Source organism: Centroberyx gerrardi, chromosome 9 (genome assembly GCF_048128805.1).
Source record: "Centroberyx gerrardi isolate f3 chromosome 9, fCenGer3.hap1.cur.20231027, whole genome shotgun sequence".
NCBI classification, from domain to species: domain Eukaryota; kingdom Metazoa; phylum Chordata; class Actinopteri; order Beryciformes; family Berycidae; genus Centroberyx; species Centroberyx gerrardi.
In genome coordinates, this window is record NC_136005.1 from 11,382,872 (window position 1) to 11,405,680 (window position 22,809).

General features: G+C 42.1%; 1 protein-coding gene across 4 annotated transcripts in view; it reads left to right on the forward strand.

Annotated features, from left to right (window-relative positions):
• Positions 1 to 9,562: 9,562 nt before the first annotated feature.
• The window catches only part of cep350 (centrosomal protein 350), a 37,056-nt gene continuing 23,809 nt past the window's right edge, over positions 9,563 to 22,809 (forward strand). For all 4 annotated transcript variants that reach the window (XM_078285564.1, XM_078285566.1, XM_078285565.1 and 1 more), the window contains exons 1-11: positions 9,563 to 9,909; positions 12,540 to 12,628; positions 12,822 to 12,865; positions 13,051 to 13,156; positions 13,394 to 13,559; positions 15,163 to 15,818; positions 16,000 to 16,113; positions 17,240 to 17,371; positions 20,156 to 20,272; positions 21,293 to 22,041; positions 22,172 to 22,293. In XM_078285564.1, coding sequence (XP_078141690.1) covers positions 12,553 to 12,628; positions 12,822 to 12,865; positions 13,051 to 13,156; positions 13,394 to 13,559; positions 15,163 to 15,818; positions 16,000 to 16,113; positions 17,240 to 17,371; positions 20,156 to 20,272; positions 21,293 to 22,041; positions 22,172 to 22,293 — 2,282 coding nt within the window. In that variant the 5' untranslated portion in view covers positions 9,563 to 9,909; positions 12,540 to 12,552. The remainder of the gene's footprint in view (positions 9,910 to 12,539; positions 12,629 to 12,821; positions 12,866 to 13,050; positions 13,157 to 13,393; positions 13,560 to 15,162; positions 15,819 to 15,999; positions 16,114 to 17,239; positions 17,372 to 20,155; positions 20,273 to 21,292; positions 22,042 to 22,171; positions 22,294 to 22,809) is intronic.

The window sequence follows — 22,809 nt, forward strand, 5'->3', positions numbered from 1 at the left end:
GGCTTCTTTAGCTTCTTCCTAGAGTCTATAATTGTAGTTAAGGTGACAATGTGATCCAGACAACTCCGTGTCTTATTTATTATTATACGCTGCAACAATGACCCAATCTTCCCACAGGGTTCATTAAAGTTTAATCTTATCACTAAGCGACGATTGTGCCACAAACACTGAATGACCTCTGTTTGTTTACATGATGTAAACATTGCTTAGTGAATAGATCAGATAGTTGGAAGCCTTAGTAACAGACATGTGAGTGTGAACATACAGCATGTCTCTGTCTGGGGATTAGTTGTGTTGCTCTGAGGCTCAGCAGAGTATAATAATACAACAAGTAATTACAAGCCACACACTAAATCATGCCATTCTGCATAAGGAAGAATGTAGCCAGTTTTTTTTTTTACTGTTTGCTTCTGATCTTTCTGACTTTTGGTGTTTTAAATTTTTACTGGTCTACTGAACTTAGTTTGCTTTTAGTTGATGTTATCTCTTACTTTTTCGCTCTCTGTTTTGTAACTAAGCAAGTAACTAAGTTTTATCAGCGATTATGGAAAGAGTCAAACCCAAATTAGCAGGAAAGCCCACACTGACTCTTCCCCATTTTGCTTTGTGCTCATCTCATTTAATAATTTATAATTGAGGTGTTCAGCAGGACGTCCTTCACTGCAGCCAGCTACCATGGCATGTACCCCGCAGATGATGAAAAGAAGCTTCTCACAGAGATGCTACTGCTGTGATGACCTTCCTGGAAGACCATTACCCAACATCACTGTTACATCAGATCGGTAATGATCGACCTGTCAGTCAGATCAACACTGCTAATAGGCCTTCACTGTTATGGTCAAATGGTTGGAGGGGGTGGCCAAAATAACGCAAACACCTAATATACCTAACACCTAATATGAATATCAAGTACCTAGTAAGGAGTAGGGCCACTATCTGCCTTAAGAATAGCTTCAGCCATTCTAGGCATGCTGTTATGAAGTCCTGAACTGTGTGTAGTGAGACACTGGACCATTTTACAAGGAGGAAATCCACCAGTTCTTTGAGGGATGAAGGAGGTGGAAATATGCAAACTCTGTACTCCACAATGTCCCATAAAGGTTCAATGATGTTTGGTGAATAGGGAGGCCAAGGAGGGCATTTGACTTCATCCTGGTGTTCATGAAACCACTCTTTAATTTGTTTAGCAGTGTGTATGGGACTATTATCATCTTTGTATATGGGAACATCATGAGAGAGCAGTGTTTGCACCATAAGATGCCCCTGGTCCTGTAAAATGGCTCCATATTCCTACGACCATGCAAAGCATCAGACCTAATGATGCCCATGAGATGGCTGCCCATACCATTACGTATTGATCATGTTTAACAGCTGGAAACTGACATTGTGGGTTGAAGGCATCCTTTGGTTTCTCCAAACATAAACCTGTCTGGGTGTAGGAAAAAGGCTGAGGGACAATTCATCAGCCCATATAACTCAGGAGTCCAGGTTTTGTGCTCCTTACACCAAGTTATGCATCTTTGAGTGATGGCCTTGAATACAAGTGTTTCTGAATGGCAGCCCTGCCATAAATACCAGCTTTGGGAAGCTCACAATGCAGTTTTTGTTGAGACTGTGTTACAGAGGAGTGATTTATTCATAACAGTGGCAATTTTTGCGGCCAGTTTTGCGTGTTTAGCAATTATCCTGTTAAGTGTCCATCTACCCCTGTCAGTGTGGTTTGACTTGTGACCACTGTTCCCCTCTGCTGACGCAGTTTGTCCATGTTTGGCATATTTTGATTCATGATTTTCCACACTGTCACATTAAATAATTGGCACTTAACTACATAACTACTTTTTGTGACCAGTGCACCTGCAATTTGGGCACCAACTGTTTGGACTCTTTACAACGTGCCTCATGTTGCTTTGAAAACTCACATATGAAGTGGTGATTTTCAGACCTCTTTTAAAGCTGACACATACTGCTAATTGGCATTCAATGCAATATGACTCACCTCTGTAGCTGCCTTCGCAATTGTGATTTAATTACTTTCAAGTTAAAGTCCTTCTCTTATTTTGTCCTGTGAAATATGTGCTACGGAGATGAAAACATATTTCTGAATGCTTTAAATTTCTACATTGCTGATGCATACACTTGTAAACACACACACACACACACAAAATGTCAGCAGCCAAACCATTTCAATTCGATGCAATTCCAACACAAACCTATGGCACCATATTGTCACACCATGGTCAGGGTCTCGACTGCATGCGGTAAATGAATTAGGTCCTCCATTAGATTCCTGACCCGTGTTTCACACTTATAATCTCACAAGTGTCAGGACATATTCATATGAATGACAACTCAGTGGAAATGTCAGCGCAGTTGAGTTAGCCTTGGGGGGCGGTAATGGAGGGGGAATAGAGGGTGGTTTCCAGAGTGTGTGTGTGCGTGTGTGTGTGTGTGTGTGTGTGTGTGTGTGTGTATCTAAAGGTTGTGGGGGGAGGTCTAACAGCTTGAATCCCTTGCACTTCAAGACATGCTTTATATATTTACCTGTTACAAAAATGAGGAGACGTGATTCTGTTATACAAACTGGTTTGCAAATTTTGGGCTGCACAATTAATTGAAAAAATGTCAAAATTACAATATGATGAACGGCAATTTCCTCATCTCAGTAGGCTGCAATTTTGTATCCTTGAGCTGAACAGAATCCCTGGTTTACAAATCAAGTTGCATATTGGATAAAAGCTGAGTCTGGATGTATTACAGTTCAACTTTAATGTAACACTTTCAAAAGGAGCAATTTAATTCAGTCTATGGTAACACTTCACTTTATTATGGCCTCATTCCAGTCTATTAACCTGTGCATTAACCTTTGGAAAATAATTTTAAGATAACACTGCAAATGCTCTTAGTACACAATGTTTGTACACTTTGAACTTACATTGTGGTGTTACATCCTTGTAAATAAATTATGTATTTCTAGTACATACAGACAGTTTTTCCAATACAATTCCACAGGTTATACGCTGGAATAAGGCTATTGTAATGTAAACTGACGGTCTATCTGCGAAGCCAAGGGGAAGAACGTCATAGAGGATTCGAACATAGACACATTCAACACAGAATATATGAATGAATGAGCACTGTTTTTATCTGTGCTCTGTCTTAGATGGTAATGAATCAAATATATTTTTAAATTACTTGTTGCTTCCCATAAAGGGAAAGGGCGTGTTACTGTGAACATCAGCAGCACATCAGTGTCTTTGGTATTCATTGCTCATCTCCAACCTCAGGCTGAAACACTGTCTAATGAAATCTTGACCTGTAAACAGATTTGTTGTCTGAAAATTGTATTCCTCCCTGTTGAGTGGAATATTGTTTACCGTCTCCTGACATTGAAGTGCTGAAATACTTGGTGTATTTTGGTGGATGATTTGAAGACAATCAGCCTGTCCTCCTCTGCCCTTGACTTTAAGGCAGAACTGAGTCAATTAGTAGGGATGGGATAATCAATCGAAAGTCAGTATATAGCAATAAAAAAATGTTACATGTATCATGGGGCAGAAAAATGAATTGTGATATTAGCTCCATTTTATTCTGCTGTAGTAATCACAAATGACAATTTCACAAACTCTCCATCGAAATTATATTATTTGCACTTTGTTAAATTGTTTTGTAAATTATTGTTTACATTCTAGTAAGCCAATGACATTGCTAGAAAGATCTGTGTCTCAGAAATAAACATAATTCTGAACGGTCATACGTTCATTGTTTTATTGCATCGTGAACTCCATCGCGTATTGAATCGTATATATCATAGCATATCGCCCAATCCCTATAGATTAGTGATTGGAAAACATTCTTAGTGCTTGTTTGAACCTCCTTGGAGAACCAAATTGTTGGGTTTTACCATATCATGATAATTCAGATAGAGACAGGTAAGTTGTCAGTCACATGAAAGTATACTAAATTGATTTTCAAATGCTTTCCTGTGATTGCCTGAAACTCTGTCTCATTGTATTGTCCTGTGTGACAAACCACATCAATCTAGCTTGTGGCTAAGATAAAACAAACAACTTGAAAAGTACACAGCAAAGTGGCTGAGTGGTTAGAGAGAAAACCATGTAACTGGAAGATCACAAGTTAGATCCCAGCTACAGCCATGTGTCCTGTCGAAGAAGTCCTGAAACAACACCCTAAACCCCTACCTGCTCACTCACTGCAAGTTGCTCTGGATAACAGTGTCAGCTGAATGGCTAAAATATGCATTTGCTAAAGCCGTTTGACCCAGGTCTGGTTGAAGAACTTAGAAAAGCCATCTGCCCTCTCTCTGTTTGCTCTGAGATGCACGATACACCTAATACAGGCCTATCAGTGAATATAAAAAGGTATCTGAACAAAGACAAACAAGTTCTTTTTGTCATTTTTGGCTCACATATTGATTGACTGAGTTTCTCCACAAAGATTGACAGTATGTGACAACTAAACATGAATTTAGCATGTATTTTGAGGTTCAAAAAGGTTTGATTACATTTAAAACAGATGTGTAGTTCAAGTTATGGTAGTTGTACGAGAAACATCCAAAAAGCTTGTTTTCCATGAGAATCTCTTCAAGAAATATGGTTAACTTAAATTTTATATGGGCATTATAAATTCTGGATAGGGACATTAATTTACACACCAGGAGAACTAATTAGCACCTTTTCCATCAGAGAGTGGTGTTATTCAATCAAGACAATCAGAACACTTAAAAAAAAGATTAACAAAAGGCAATAACAGGAAATCACAGCCAAAATAGATTGGGGGCGTTAAGTGGCAAGTGTTAATGTGATAAGATAAGTACCAACACACTCCAGAAAAGCAGAATAGATGTAAGCAATGGTCCCTTTGCCTATAGACAAAACATACCTTGATCAGTTCTACAACAAAGTTGATCACATTGCCTACCACTGAACACTAATTGGGTATTGCAGAAGATTTGTGAGCCATTTAAATGATAAGCATGACTGCAGGTTTAAGAGCACTGGAGCTGTAGTTCAGAGAGGAGAGATATGGAGTGATGAAGTCGCAGTAGCAACATGGTGTCTGCCTCCAGCAGCCTGTCATCTACAATACAAACACTGATTATTCAAACTGCCTCTTCCTTTATTGTCAAACTCCCAAGACCTGAGAGAACGGGCTGGTTTTGCTTGCTGATAGTCAGAATATATTATCTAAATACATCACCCCAGGCCTTCACATGGGTTTATTTTTCAAGAAGATAATAACACTTTCAAGTATCATATAAATTCCATTTGATAAATCCCAAGTCATGGAAATACAAAGGCAGAGGCAAAAAGCCAAGATGGAAGACAGATGATAGCAAATCATTACATTTTAATATCTGAAACCTCATCAACAACTTATCAGACACACGCCTCCATTCTATTTACTGAAGAAAATGTAGTCTCGATTTTCTCGTCTTTAATTTATTTCTCCCTTTCTGTGGTAATGACTGCCTTTCCCAACCTCTGCAATCGAGCTGAGGAGATTTCTCTTCCTACACTTGAGATTTTACCATTATCTAGTCTGGGCCCACTTGGTAATTAAGAGAATCCAATTTAATTCTGTTAATGCTGTCTCCTTACAATGACATGTGCACTGTTGCTCTGTGTAACATGAAAATTTCAAATCTACTTGTATGACTCAACTGACTCATTCTCAAACATGTACTTGGCATATCTGTGTTCATCCTGCTGCAGCTGGCACAACACAAAGTGAAGAATACAGATTTCTCATATTACTGATTTGCTCAAGATGCAGAGCACAGACATGAGGTCATTTGTACAGTAGCCTACACCATGCTTTATGAAGAAGTAGTATGCAACAAGGCAAGGTGAGTGGAGTTGACTCACAACTCATTGTAAGCACTCAACAGCCAACATCTAACACATATCTGCCCTCCAGTCTCCCTGGTACTGCATATATCTTGAGAGCCAATGTTCAAAACTTAAGTAAAACACTGGTTGAAAGAGATGAATCATTATTAAATTGCAGTATCAAAAACGCCTAGAAAAAGATGACAGGTAATTTTCACATCAGTAAAACTACATCTAGGCTTAAGGCTATGATGTCACACACAAGTGTCACAGTCGTCCACTTATCTTCCTAATTGATTAGGCTTATTAGACTGAAAGAAGGTTTGTCATTATGGATTTCTGCATCCTGATCCTGGGGGGTGGCACACCAACATAACCACTGACAAAAAGCTTGAGCTGTCTGCTATATCGCACACGATAAAAGTGACAGCCACAACCGTTCGTGACAGGCACAAAAGCGTCGTTTAAAGTTGACGATAGTGCCGATTAGCTACAGAAACCTGTAGAGAGACAGAAACAAGTAGCCTGGGTCTCATGTCCTGTTTTGCCGAATAAATTGGTGAAATAAAGTCTGTAGCTACTAGCGCTGAATTCCAAGCGTCAGTCGGAAAATATATATTACACATTTTCTTACCTAAAAGCAGAGAGTTCCTTTCCATTTTTGTTCACCTTTCTTCAAAAATTGGAAATGAGGCAGCAGACACAACCACGTCTGCCGTAGTACTTCCATGCAGTAGCCTACTGACTGAACTGAAGGGAGAGAGAGAGAGAGAGAGAGAGAGAGAGAGAGGGAGAGAGAGGGAGAGAGAGGGAGAGAGAGAGAGAGAGAGAGAGAGAGAGAGAGAGAGAGAGAGAGAGAGCACACCATGTTGGTTATTAATCAGGGGATTCAGGGGAATTGGATGGAACAGTTGCCAATTACCGCCGACACATTATTCAAATGGATAAGAAACAATTATAAAAAAATTGTATCTGCTAAAAAAAAATATATATATCAATATTTAATCGCATGCTACCAACATTAGTGATCTACATCATTATCAAGCTATTGAATGCTAGCAGTGATAAACAGCAACAGTAGCCTACTTGTTGCCATTGCTACATGGCCAAACAAGCAACCAATATCCTGGAAACCTGAATCTCAGGCTTCATGACAGTGTGCAGGCTGCAGTTTATTTATTTATATGACTCACCTGTGGGCATACATCCTATCATCAAACCCTGGAGGGGGGGGGGGGGGGGCGCTTTTCCTTGGAGCAAATAAGCAAATACACATGCGCACACATTCTCAAAAGAAAGAACGTAGCCTATTAAGAATAAATTCACAGTATAAACATGACTGCAGTCAGGATATAGGCTATAAAAGCAAAACATCACATTGCTAAATTTAAAAAAAAAGAAGACGTCACAAGATTTGCTTTTCTTATTTTACATGCACATATCATAAAATATTCTCCAGTTGTTTTTATCTTTTATCTTTCACAATCACAAAAATCATTAATACCAAAGTCAGTTCCATGAAAGTCTTTTATCTTTTCCATCAAAGCTAATTGCCAGTGAACCTCAGCTAACCTTTTGGCTTTGCCAACAAACAACCAAGGAAAGAAACTCATTGGAGAATCTTGAAAATAAAACCCAAATAGAAAAGCATTTCCTGAAGAAAATGCATGTGATTGCTGTAAGCTGATGTGCTGATTAGTTTGATTTTGTGTAGATATTTCACAGCGGTTGACACCGTGAGTATTTTGAAAGTGGATGTCGTGTAGAATTTTGCTAAGTAATGGTTATCATTGAAGTGAATGGATGAAAGGATGACACAGTGAAGCCCTGTGGCCTATTTCCTATATTTCCTATTTCCTCCTTCCCGGCCTGCGAGGGAGAGAAGGAGGCCCTTCGTCAAGAGAACGAGGAGCAGGTCATCAAGTTTGAGGCCTGTGAGAATAAAGGCCTTCGCCAAGAAATGGAGCTGATCCAGAGAAAGATGGCCTTCTCCACACGTAAGCAGGCTTCTAAGCTTAGGCAGGGCAGGAGAAGAGGTTCCTCCTCCAAAAATTGGAGGAACTCAGACATCGCCACAAACAGATGAGCCTCTCCACATGCATGCAGGCCACTGAGCTTGAGGCTAAGCAGAAGGAGAAATTCGTCTTCCTCCAAAAACTGAAAAGGAACTCCAACTTCTCCAGAAAAAGATGGTCCTCTCCACACACCAGCAGACCGCTAAACTTAAGGCCGAGCAGGAGAAGGTGGTCCTCCTTCGAGAAATGGACGGGCTTAAAGAAAAGCTCCACATCAACCACAAGCAGGCCATGAAGCAGCCTGTGAGATGAAGGAGGCACACCAGAAACAAACGGAGAAGATGAAAAAACTCCAGAATGAGGAGGCCTTGAGCAACCTGGAGACCATAAAGCTCAGGGGCTTGGAGCTGCTGAAGACACTGGACCAAAAGACTGAGGAGCTGAAAAGGCTCCATGCAGAGAAGGCCTTGAACACACAGCTTACCATTCAGCTCAAGGCAGAGAAGGAGGAGAAGAAGGGCCTCCTCCAAGAAATGGAGAATCTGAAGATACTCCAGAAAGAGGAGTTGAGCATCCAGGAGCTTTCAATCAAGCTCAAGACAGAGAAGGAGGTTCTCAATGAAATAAAGGAGCATTCAATAGCATATAATAAACCCACCATCCCCACACACACGCTAACACCCATTTCCAACCCAGCATCGCCACACACACCCTTTTATAAAATAAAATATCAAATAAAATAATGTTCTGCCTGTAGGCTTATTGTTTTATTCCTGTTGAGAATTGTAAGTGGCACTGCAGTCAACATTGTATGCAGAGCATTTAAGACAGCTGGACAGAGACAGTGTTGTAGAGAAAATATAGGCTATAGCTGTATTGTATTGGATCTATAGTTGTTTTAATTTTTTAATGTATGAATTGTTTGTGTGGTTCTGCAATTTAATTGTTGTTGTCAAACTCAAACATGAAGCTGGAGCTGCTACATTACTCTACATTTAGGCTACCTCATCCTCTGAGAGAGCCAGAGCCGTTTATACGGTTGTTTAGGGCCACACACGTCCATCATGGGGTCACATAATTCAAGGATGTTTTGCATCACATAACCAGAATATAGGTTTTTATCTTGCAGTAGACTCTAAGCGCTATTAGTGACAGGAAAGCAGGCAAGACTGAAACTGCACGCGCATACACATAACCGTGTGATACGCACAGGTCCCGCTGGATGGCAGTGCACGTCCATAATATCAGACCCATCATGTAGAATAGCCTACGTGAGACCTGACACGAAAAGGCAAAGAATTTTGAAACCAGTAACTTTACTCAGCGTTGTTTTTTCGGGTTAACAATATTTGACATATCAAAATCGTGAACATCGATTCTGAAAAAACGAATAATGTAGTCTCACAGCACCTAGATGGTTCTCTCTCTCTCTCTCTCTCTCTCTCTCTCTCTCTCTCTGTGTAGCCTATTTGTTTGTGTATTAATGTTGTTGTCTTCGTCCCATTACATAGGGCTACCAGTTTGTTTTTCCTGATCTTCAAGGTGGACACTTGGTGAACATTTATTATAGGACAAAAAAACCCTATGAAAAATACACCGAATGAACAGCAGGGGTTGCTCTTTCTCAGCTTAGTTTGAAACAATCGCGATATTTCCGCCCATCAGTTACCTAAGTTACCCGTTTTGTCAATGGTGGATACTCAAGTACACGGTTGAGAAACATCAACATAGTAACCCGGGAAAGGCAACCTCAGAGGCGGGTAGCTAAACTTTTAACTCGGAATCTTACAACCCAGCTTGCATATTTGGTTGCCGGGACGCCTGACGCCGAGAAAACAGAATGGGCGCAGGTTGCTAACAAAGTAGCTAGTCTGGTACAACTGATAGTTAGCTATCGTTAGCCTGCTAACGTTAGCTGGATACGTTAGCAAGTGAGCTCTAAACAGACAGCTGAGCAAAGAAGTCCGAAGAAGTTGGGATTTCCTCATCATGAAGAAGATATCTTGAATATGGACGTTTAGACGGATCGGATCGTTGTCCTTAAGGTAATTGTTATGACGGTAACCGCTCGTTCTTAGTTTATGACCTCCTGGTCAGCTAACGTTAACGCTACCGAGTTTGCGGCTCTGACTATTCCCTGGACAGAGTAAGGCGAAGACATTCCGAAATAACTTCGTTTTGAAGTCAGCTGGCGTTAGGTGGAGTTCAAGACTGAGAACTATTGGATTGATATAGGTAGTTGTAGATAATTGAACAGAAAAATAGAAATGTTAACTAGTTTTAATGCGAATTGAGATGTTTAAAAATACCGGTAACAATTAACTGGTAGTTCATCTGACAAAGTAACGTTAGACTGACGCCGTGTTGTCCAAGTGCTGGGGCCTGCCTAATTTCTGGAAGGGACTTTTCAGATGTAGCCCTTGACACTAGTGTATTCGTGAGTTTACTTGGGAACTTCGGGGACTGAGCTGTTTGTTCCTCGCTACCGCTGTTATTGTTTTATATTTACAATAATAACGTTACCCGTTGTTGCCACCATCAACAATGGCTAATAGAGTCTCTAGATACTAGCTTGAGTTAGCCTGCTAGCTACTTTAGTTACTTGCTAACGCTAGCTAACGTCAGCATTATTACTTAAGTGTTGACTGACACAAACTTAACTATGAACAGAGAATGGTTTCAACTAACGCTAGCGTTCGCAGTTTTCAGTTCAAGCCACATCCATCCCAAAGTAGCTAACGTCAGCATTTTTCGCTTGTCAGATGACAACTCCTTGAAGCTTGTTTCTTAATGGCAGTTCATGCCATTTTACACATTGCTGATGAATTGACTCTTCTGGATTCAGATGCTATCAAGGGCACGGACTGCTGTCTGCTCCTCTAGCTTCAGTAAAGTTAATTTCACTGCCATTGTCTGTATATTTCTGATTAGGGTTGTGGTATTAATGGCCATCGTAGACCCATATATTAATATGAGGGGTTGTTATAAAGCACTCTTATCTGCTTAGAAGCAGAGGTAGTTGTTATTTTCTTCTTGTCTGCTCTGTCAGCCTGACATGATCACCCCCAAGGCTGTGTCATCTGATTGTTATGAGTAAACTGGCATGACTCAAGAGGAATGCTGGGAGTGTGAAATATGAGATGTCTGAGTGATCACTGCGTTTTCCTCAAAAAAAAACAAAAAAAACTCTTGTCAGCTTAGCAAGCTAGATATTGCATACAGAAATATCCATCAGTGGGCAATTTGATCTCTCATTTTGCCATGATTTTTATCATTAACTGATTGCTAAATAATTGAATTGAATCAACTTAACTCAGCAGGAGAGTGGCACAGTGTCAGTATCAACAAACCGACCCACTACTGTCTCAGAAGAGAGTTCTCTAATCAGAAACAATCAACTTCCTCTTAACTGATTCTGTGTTGTTGGCTTCATCAAAGTAGCTAGTTAGGACCAGGATAGGTCTGCTTTACTCTCTAACATTACAGGTGTTTTAAGTAAACATCATGTGCCTGGCATGTGGCAGACTTCTGTCCTGTTTTCCTTCCCTCATGAAAATCTTATGAGGAATTTGCTGCTGTAGAACCTGTTTTAAATGGCAGGGTAACAACTATCTACTGTCAACAGTCTGTCATAGTAGATAGATGTGTTATGCATAACTCATCTACCTATTATGACAATAACTTATAATAACTTAGGCTGTACCAATATGTATTGTTGATTTTGGATTGAGTCAGTTCAGATGCCGGATGCAGAGTGAAGCTTGACTGTAGCCTAGTCACAGGCAACTTTGTGGAAGTGAGTTGGTTCCATGTTTCAAAGTGCTTGGTGCTTTCTGTTTTAGTTGTATCCCATGTTTTGGTTTCAGTTAACAGAGTTGGTTTTATCTGTCTGAGTGCTGAGATGTTGCTGCATTTGTCACAAAATCAACTCCTATTTGTTTTGACCCTCTCAGAAGCATCTTGCTGTAAAGATTTTGCTTCTATTGTAAGTCAAAGGATCATCCCAGAGCAGGGATGATTTTCGGAAACCACCCCCAGTTGTGGTTAAATCCTGTTCCGTTACTCATGTCCTCAAATTGATGAAAGTAAAAGCACAGGGCAAAGCTCAGGATGTGTGACTGAGCAATTACCCCTTAAAGTGATTTTCACTTTGGTAGAACACATCCACTTTTTAGCACATGCGCTTCTATAGGAGTTTGCGAACAGTTACTTTGGGACCTCATTCTCACCACCACTCATGTTCATATTGAAAACCTAAATATCATACTTGTAACATATACACAAATGGGACAAAATAGACCCAGGCTATATTGTACCAACCTTTATCCAGCATATGTTTGCAATTATTGATAATTGAGGGCTGGGGATACAGCTTCAATGTCAAGGTGACTTTGGTGACAGCAGATCCCCAACCCAGCTAATGTTGGAGGTTGACTGCTCTTGAACTCCTATGGAGGTGTGTGTGTGCTGAAAAGTGATTTTATGTGTTTTATATTCTACCAAAGTGAAATACAGGTAACATACTGGGATTTAAAAATACTCAAACTACTGACGATAAAATACTACCACTGATATACCAGGAATATTTTCTTCTTTTATTGACTTTTTGTGTTGACCTCCATCAAGCATATGTTTGTTTCCATATCGTTTGTCTGCTGTCTAACCCTGGCTGCAGGCGAACGGGAGAGATGAGGAGCAGCAAGAGGACTGAGGTATCTCTTAAAAGCTCCGCACAGCAGCTTACTGGCCAGGACAATGGCAGAGGTGCATACAAATTTTATTCAGTTTGATTGTATTAATGTTTATGCTCAGAGTTAGTATGGTGGTCTCATGGTCACTTTGAATTTTGTCACAAATCTGAGATGCTTAAAATAAATGTGTTGGTAGGGGTTGTTTACACCACAAGAGGTTCTCAATCTGTGTCCTGATTTGCTTTTACTCTCCCCATCTTTCTCAGAGCTGACAGCTGCATGGAAAAGTTTGGCTCAGTCCAAAGCTGCTGTAAGTACACTTGGAACAGTTTTCTGCTTAATGACTTTGTTTTGAGTTAGTCAACGATTTATAATGAATTGCCATTTTTGGGAAGTAAGGGCGTGCAATCTGAAATATCTGAGATGACAGAGATGACTCTTTCATCTTCATTTATATCGCCCAAGGAGTCTGACATTTGTGTTCCCACCCTGCAGTTGCGGCACATAGAAAACCGTCTGGAGGCAGCTCCAGGGACAGGGGTTCTCCTGGACTCTGTCATGGACTCCAAGAAGAGTTCCTCCAGGAAGCAGAGCCGCAGAGGTGAGTATTCCAAAATTTTAAACAAAATATGCTATGAGAACATATTACTGGTCACATTATTATTATTATAATGTGACATTACATTACAGAATCAAGAGATGACAATAATACGTCCTGCTTGTGAATTTGTTTACTTCTAGCAGTCCATATTAGGCTAAGCATACAAGAGTCCCTCACAACAGATTTTAAATTTTTGACATTCAGCATGAGATTTTAACACTGCTCTTCCTACCTCAGATGGACGACGAGTGGATGACACAGGAGGGTCTTCTAAGTGGAGGGGACGTAGTCACCAAAGCCCAGAGAAGAGTAGCTCTCGCAGTCCGCTGAGAAACACCACCCAGGACAGCAATGTCCGTAGGAGCAACAACGTGGAGTTTAGGGAACCACTGGCTTCCTACAGGTACACACACTAAAACCCTGTCATCAATTATCCCCAGCCACCTCTCTGTAGGAACATTGCTATTGGATAGGAGTTTATGCAGTCATACCCAGGGCTGGGTACCGATGGTCGGTGCTTTTTGGTACTGACCGAATCAGTACTGCACACTACTGAAATGTGTTAAAACATTTGGTGCCAAGGTTTTGTACTTGAATGGTTAATCTTACATCCTCTTTCATCCCATCACCATACCTGTTCTACAACCTGTGTTGGCTTTTGCATTGTATAATAAGCTTTTATTCAACATGCATATCGAAAAAAAGTGCCATTTTGGTACAGGTTTCAAATTCAAGGAATCGGCACTGCACCAAACATTTTTAATCCATACTGAGCCCTAGTTATACCAAATGGTGATTATGTTGTACAGAGTGAAGACAACTGAATTGCCAAGATAAGGTTAATTTGCCTGCTGGACTGTGATATTTTTCCCTGTATTATTGCATCAATTGAATGTTGTTCAGACTTACTACGTCAGAAGAGCTGTTTCAGACAAATAACAGCCTGCCCCTGAGGTTCTTTAGTGTACAAGACCTCCTTTCAGAGACCATATGCTCTTGACATCCCCTGCTTGAATAGCTTACATGCCTCAGCAATAAGAGGTTTAAGCACCATTTTATTAAAAGGTTAGTACAAAGCCTTCAAGACTAATTTCCAGTGTTGGGTTAGTGCAAAGTCTTCTTGACTTGCTTCCAATATTGTTACTCAAAACAGTGCAATACGATTATTAGATTTTAATTATGACTGAAATATTGTACACAATGAAAAAATAAGTTCAGTTGTTTTATAACATTTGAAATTTGAATTTGAAATTTGAATCATCATTTGAATGTTGTTAACCATTAAGCGAGACAAGTCCGAAAATGAAATGAACAGTTTTAATATTGCCAGCAAATGTGCATACTAGTACATGGAAATTCAAATCAAATTGTATTATTGCATTTAAATATTCCTTTTGTCCCAGATAATGCATGCATAAGTATAAAATTAAAAATGTGACTGTGCGGTTGCATTGTCATGTTCCAATTTGCATTAACATTTGAATTAAGCTAACTTAACATTTCCACAGTCATCAGATCAGCAGCTACAAGAAAGTATAATTGTGTTTCAAATTCATGCAAGTAATGTCGATGAAAGAGTTCACCTAACAGCAGGGAGCAAGCTACTTTCCCAGTTCTGCATTCCAGTTTAATACTGAAACCAAAACCTTTCCACCAAGCAATGTGGTCAAGCAAGGCACTTTTTCCTGCTCTCTCCAGCACAAATGGATGAAAATATAAACTGACTATGCATTAAATTTGAGAAACTCAAGTCACCAGTAATCTTATTCTGCAAGTGAGTCTCAGCATCAATGAGAGCAGTGTAAGAATTGCAATACCAAATCAGTTGGGAGATTTTAAATGGTGTCATTGAAAAAAGTGACATCTCAAGTGTATACATACTCCCTTCCTGCAGCTATACCCTTTGACTACCCACAAATGTGTTCTTGGTGCAGTCTCAGTGAGTGGTAAATTAAGAGTAAATCTTGATCCTCTTCCTGATCCTGTGTAATCTGGTTTCTGTCCAGGGAGGCCACCCCTCCGCCGCTGCCCCCCTCACAGCTGGAGGCCTACAGCCTGCAGTCAGTGCCTGGGTTTTCGTACCCATCCTCCCCGCCTGCCTCAGATCCTCTCCTCAGTCAGCTGGTCTACCAGAGAGACACCAGGGACAAACAGACGGACAGGGACCTGGACAGCACACACTCCTCGGCTCTGGAGAGCACAGAGGTCCGCTACCTCAATGACCTGGACACTCTGAGGACTGTTGGCCAGTCACATCCCACAGGGGTACGAGCCCCTGCTAGGGAGGGGGCTGGGGAGGACGGTACGCCCAAAGCACAACTCACACAGAGCATGGAGAGCCAAGAGTCAAGCCCATCCTTAGCTCCAGCCCCAGGCTCTGTGGGCCGAGGGGAGAGCTCTGTCTCCACCAGCCCTGGATCAGCTTCCCAACGGCTGGAGAATCTACGGCGCCGTCAGCCTGACGATAAGCTGGAGAAGCTGAAAGAGCGTATTCGCAGGCAGAGACAACATCTGGAGGAGGCTGCAGAGAGAGACAGGCTGCTGGGATACCTGGAACAGCCCATACTGGGAACTGTGGGGAGTGACGGTGGTGGCGCTACCACTATGCCCACAGCGAAAATACGGAAAGTTGCAGCTGCGCCACCTGCACCTATATACAAAGGTATCTTGTCTGTTGCATCCGACCCAAACTCTAACTTGTTTGCTTGTTTGACTTATGAATTATATAACATGACAATTAAATGTTCAGTGATATTTTGGTGGTTTTGGATAATAGATTTAAGCAATGCAGTACAAAACTGGTAGCTACAGTTTATATTTTGGATCCTTTCTGTTTCTCTCAGGTTTCAACAGTACTGAGACAAAGATCCGGACCCCTGATGGGAAAGTTTGGAAGGAAGAGGAGTTTCATAATCTTAGCAGAGAGATCTACAGAGACCTGTCACGGCAGTTCGCTGGTGAGCATGGAACACACACACACACACAAACACACATACACACTTTTCCTGAAAAACACTGCATTTGGCCAGCAGACTCTGCCCTGCTTTCTCGTCATTGGATCTAAACGCAACTGGCACATCACGCTCGGTTTAAATAGCCAGGCTTTTCTCTACGTACTCCTAACTGCTGGGGCACTGGCAGGAAATTACTACCACTAGTTCAAAGGACACATAGTAGTTTAACATCTAGTATCTCACTGAAAATTAATTGTTGCCCCTTAAGTAAGTCAATCAAAGTAGCTGCTTTCTGAGAAGATCAAAGAAAAATGTTGAATGAGAACACGTCAGTAGAGGTTTGGGTGTCCTAGTATGAATCTGGGGGACGTTGTGTCTTCTGTGCGAGGAGTGTTGCATGTGGTTAGGGTTTTTCTGCAGCAGAGCCTCCAGGCATTTTTCCACAACCATGGCAGAGCAGCCCTGGTTTCTTTCCCGTACTTACAGGGACTCATCTTCCCAGAATGTTCTCTCGTCTCTGATCTGCTTCGGTCTCTCTGTGTTCCTGGGCTTCCAGCCAGGTTACAAGACCCCATTCCTGCTTACTGATGCCCCCACCACCCTCAAACACACTTGACCTAAATAACTGCAGTATAACCTTGATTATGCGAACCCATTCGGATGGTGGTCATTAGGAAGAATTAAATGTACAAACACTGAAATATATTACAATTAAAATAGCAGAGATAGCAGATTTCAGTTATTATGTTGATTCTATTCAATTGTATTTTAATATTATATAAAATGTCACAGCACATTTTGACTGCTGGCAGATTGCTGATTCAGAAGTCTGAGCTACAGATAAACAAGGTTCTGCTGTAAATTGTATTGAATCAGCCAGAAGCACAAATTATGTTTGCTAGTGTCTAAATCTGTTAGCAGCTGTTTACTGAGGAGTTTAGTATGCCAAGTGTTTCATTTTCAGATATACCTCAAGATTTTTGACACAGAGCTTACACGCGTTTCATCCCACTGCTGACTTTTAATTTCATTTGTTTATACCACGCAGAGATGTTTGTTTCTCATTTCTTGGTCTATGGTTTCCGTGCCGTGCTCGGTGGCTTATTTTCCCTGTGTGTTTTTTGTACAGAGAGCACCAGATCCAGGCACCAACAGCAGAGGGAACAGAGGCCAGCAGACAGGTCCAAAGAGAGGCGGCCTCCCAAACCAGTCAGGAAGGTCCACAAAGCTGCCCTTGCCTCTGACTCAGATGCAAAACCAGGTATAATAACTTTTTTATATTGAGCGAAGTGGGCAGCTCTCTCTTCTTGGTATTTTTTCTTTACTGAGATCGTAGGAAAGCTGAGAAGGTGGAAGGATCTAGCAGGTTGTGATCATTGGACAGTGAGCACGTTCCAAAGACCTTAGGGCCTTAACTATTGAACCATCTGTTGGCTCAAATGCCCTTTTCAGCATTTGAGCCCACAGCACCTTTTCTTTGACTTTCACTCTAACATCTGTCCCTTTTCAAGTCAGTTGTATTCTATGTATTTCTCGTCTCTCCTTATCACTCTCTTTCATTCTCCCTTTAGTTTTCTGTTATCTCACCCTTTCTCGCACAGCAACACTTCTGCTCTCACAGATGCAGTAATCATTTGGCTGGTGTCATCTCTGCTATCTAACACCTAACTGGAGTCCATTAAAATACAGAATCTTACTCTGCTGCCGACTGAACACACACTGAGTCTGATAACATAAATCACTTACTGTTTACATGCAACTTAATCATCCATTAAAAATGTAATAATTCCAACAGGGTTTTTTTTACACTGATTCCAAACGACTTTATGTCAAAATTGCATCAACTAGGCTGTAGTAACCAAACTTTTTTTTAGGAATTTGTACATTTTTCATACTTAATCCAATACAGCAGTCTGGGTTTTTCATTTGGGTTGTGTAGATAATCCATTTGAGCCTCATGTAAATGTAGTCAGAGTCTACAATCCAATAGTCTACACTCCAGTTTTTGCTCAACAGGGAGCCTCTCTGAACACTGTGGTAACTGTCCATCCACCCGCTTGTCCCATAAATGGCCTGCATATGTTCCAGTACATGAACCAGAGCCACTGCTGGCTGCCCAGGCTGTGTTAAGTCTCTTATCCCTGGAGAAATGTCCAGTATGTGTGACACTCTGACTGTGACTAGCAAGTAGCACAGAGACACCCTTGTAGAAGAATGTAGAATGGTAACCACCTACTGCTTGAACCTGGCCATGGCAGAGCTCGGACAGCTGAGTAAACTGCCCCTGGGTACTCTCACAAAGATGCCCCCAAAAGCATGCATGTAGGAGGCACACATGAATAAATACACATACATCAGCTTTGTTTTACTTTTTCAACTCTCTCTGTCATAATCTTGGTTTCCATCTATGTACTTTATGCAAATTATGATGGATTTTATGAGAAAATCTGAATAGAGATGGCACATTTCAATAAAACTTCCTCGATGTGGCCACAAAGTTTTTATGCTTGCTTGAGGAAGAAAAGGTTTTTTGTTGCTAAAGAAATTCTGAGATAAATGGCAGGCATTGAGCATTGACAAATGGAAATGCGTTTGTCAAATACATAATGATGTAGGCTTAGCATGATCATCCTGATGAACGGTGCCATCTCATTGGAAAACAGTTGAAAAGTAGCTTTGGATATCCTGAAAGGCTGTCTGTAAAATATCTGTCCTCCACAACCTCTCAGAGGTGAGATACATGCTGTTGCTCCCATGTATAGTGTAGTATGTAGCTGCCTGTTGTGGTTGGATGACCATTAGTTGATGCATTACAATAATGCCTAGTGCATGTCTGTTTTTGTCTTCGGATAGCATGAAATATGGCCAACAGTAGCTGCCAAAAAAACATGAAGTAGCATAATACTTTTCTATTCTTGAAAGACTTCCCATTGACTCGTGGATGTGTGTTTTGTGACATAGCTCTGTTAAACTGCCAGGAAGCGTATTTATTTGCTCCAATTCAGGAGATGGAAATGTGGGTAGTTCATATTTAATTTTTTGTGACATTTCAAAAGTTCACTTGAAGTTTGCTTGACAGTTGGATGGAAACATAGCCAAACACACACACAGACACTTTGTGTCTCTCCTGCTCTCTTGCTCTCATTCATTCTATGTCTGCCTGTGTTTCTTTTGCACTCTCTTTATCCCCTCCATGCATCCTCATGCTGTAGTCTGATCCTGTTTTCCAGCTTTTGGCTTGTCTTTCCTCTCTGGCTGGTCTCTGTTCCATGCCGGCACAGCACTATAAATAGCCCCCTGAAATCTGTGATCAAGTTCAGCCCTGTTGGCTCATCCACACAGTACAAACAGCTGCTTGGTTAGTAGCTGTGCAGCTTCATTACCACGCGCTGCTCTGATGTGCAGGGTCCACACATGTCATATTGGACTGGTGTTTGGAAGTCAAATGAATTTGAATAGCCAAATAAGAATCTGCATTTAGTGATATCTCTGTTTTTATGGATGTTCCACATCCCGAAGTTCCAGCATGGTGCTGTGCATCATTTTCTATTTCCTCTCGGATAATCCCTGCTTGGAGTCATTTTCACAAACTCAGTTTCACAAGGTCATGCATAAACCAGAGATGTTAAATTAAACTTGCATGAAACTCAAAGAATTTGGTTTGCCCTGGAGATTCATAGTAGAGAGGCACATGCATAATGTAGTGTGGCTTCTCTTTTTCTTTTATGACAGTGGAGATTCTTGCCATTCAACTGCTTTATTAAATTAGTCTTATTGAAGCTGTCAGTCTTGCCTGTCATGTCTTTTTCCTCTATTTGTGCCGTACTCTAAGCAGTGTGTGTGTTTAATCAAGCAAGCGTCAGTGGTGGCGTGTGTGCATATGCGTAATCATATTCTGCGAAGCCAACATGAACCATATTGACTTACATAAAGGTGTATATGGCCTTTAACACACCAGAAGTGCCTTTTGAAACTTAAGCGGTGCTAATTCTACAAAACCCTTCACTGGCAGCATCTGAGGTGTTAACTTTCTGTGTTCCTGCAGTGATCAGCCCTGCGTCGTGGCGGGAGGGCCAGAAGCTGGTGAAGATGGTGCTGGGTCCAGTTCCCAGGCTGCCCAGCGAGGACAGGCCCCCGCCAGCTGACAGACTGAGCAAGACAGGTGGGCCTGGAGACCTAAACATTTACCCCTCTATACGTGCCACTACACCCCTGTCTTATGTTACCGCGTTAGCCCCCTTTCTTCTTATCGACGACCAACCCCGCCATCCATAATCCAGTCTTCTCTGCTGCAGCTATTTCTCAAACAGTCTTCTTGTACCTTCTCTTGACACACCGTTATTAACCATCTCCATATTTTGGGCTACTGTTTCTTTCCCGCCACACCTTTCTTGTCTTTACGTTCTACTCCCCCCCCCCAGGCCCCCCCCCCCCCCCCCCCATCGTGTGTCCTTCTCCTCACTTTCTGTTATCTCTCCTTGCTTTAGCCCTTCCACCAATAAAATCAAATATAAATTTCAGTATTGGGCACACTGTTGCTGTTGCCTGTAGTGGAGTTTGTGTATGTAGTTGGAAGATGTTATATATGGTCTCCAGTGTGTAGTTTTGCATGTCCGGGACACACAGTGTGACAGCCAGACAGGCAACACAGCCAGCCAGAGGAATATCAATAAATAAAGAGTATACAGCTTCCACTATGCACACACAGCCACAGTCTCTGTCTACTGTACACACTATCTTCTTCTCTCTCTGTCTGTGCTAGCCTAGCCCATGCTGGCTGCCGTTGACCGGAAGGAATAGAGATTGACTGGCTGTTTCTGGCTGGCTGCACAATTACACATGGTCTGATTTCCTGAGGTTGCCCCCAGTGCAGGAGGCATGTACTCTGGGGAGAGGCAGAGTAGGGCAGGGAGATGCTTCATAATGATTATCGCTGCAGCCATGTTGTGAAAAAGCACTGTGCACTGTAAACACCCATGTCTGGATTAGACACTGTAAAATCTAGTTGGGTATTTTCAGTTTGGCCCAGATTAGAGCCTTGCCTCTCAAGCCCCATTTATAAAGTTACTGTTTCTCTTTATCAGCCAGCACTCTGCCAATGCTGGTGTGCATTTCTTTCCAATTTCTAACTGTCTACCAGTTACCAACCGGAATATCTTGCCTTTCTGTAAATGTCCTCCAGGTCGCCCGCACCGCTCCAGTTCAGACCCATGTTCAGAATCAAATTGGCGATCGCGCCCCAACAGCACAGAGAGGCCTCGCAGCGGCACCCAGGGAAGATCTAATACCCACTCCACAACCACGCCCATTCCCTCAGCTGCAGCTCAGGACAAGGCCCCAGTGGCTGCAAGCACAGAGCTGCTATCAGCAGACATCCAGGGTATACTGGTTGACCTGCAACTGGAGTGCAGAGCAGCTGAGAAGGAAGAGAGGGCCCGGCAGAGGTCCCGGGGAGGGGACAGCGGTAGGAGAGGGAGAGGGGGATCAGGGTCACGAACAAGGGCTTCAGTCTCTGCCTGGGGGGCTACCACAGCAACAGGTAGCTCCTTAAGAGGCTGCCGCAGCGCCAGCCCCGCCAAACGCCAACCTGAGCCCATCACCACTGCTGAGACAGGGCAGAAGAAGCGTCACTATGACGCCGACACTGTTCGCCAGTACATTGCCCGGCAACAGGAAGAGAGGAAGAGGCGTCAGGCGGTGGAGAAGAGGGAACAAAGGGAGGAGGCAGAGAGGAGAAACCAGAGACTGCAGGAGCTCTACAGGAAACAGAGAGGAGTAGCTAAAGCAGTGGCCCTTGCCACTGAGGCCCCTGTGGCCCCTGTGCAGAAACGACTACAGGAGACCTACACCAAACTACTGCTGGAAGAGGCCCAGCTGGGAGAGGAGGCCACACAGACACAACCTGCTGCTGCTTCTACTTCTAGTCAACTGGTAAATATGCAGCACTACCACATTAATGAAACCTGTATTAGGTAAAAAGAGTAATAGTGTAAGATTGCATAAACTAATCACATGTGTAAGAAGAACTATGAATTTATGTGTGTGGATATGTGTTCTGCAGCAGAGACCGATGTACCAGCCCTCAGGAGAGTCGGACAAGGAGAACAAAAGACTAGGGCCGCCACGGAGTCCCTCAAGCAGCGATATGTCTTTGTCTGAACAGTCACCCCCTCCACTATCCAGGTACACACACACACATACCTGCCTGCCCACCTCCTTCACTGTCCAGAAAAACAAAAACAATACACTGTTTTATACCGGTACACATGCACACAGATAAGCACACAAACTCTCTGCAAGTACATATTTTTTCATCTGCTGGAAATAATGTTTGGTAGATAATTACTAGGGAATCACCTGACTGTGCCAAACAGAGGAACTGTTTGTTTTCAGACACATGGTTTCTATGAACACCCCTTGCAAGTGCCACGGAAGCCTTATGGCGCTGCATTTTAGTACCGGATGAAATGAAAATAGGGAACTTTTACAGCCGCAGCTCCTATTTTAGATGCAAGAAATAACACCTCAGATAATTCTGACTGGAGTGAACATGAGGGTATGTAATCTTCTTATTTAGGAAATGGATAAATCCTGCTCCTTGGTTTTTATGGAGTTGGTATATTCAGTTTGACTCATCATTTCCCCTCCAGTTACATGCCTCAGTGGTTTTTAGCTACACTCAGGATGGCAGCCATGAGG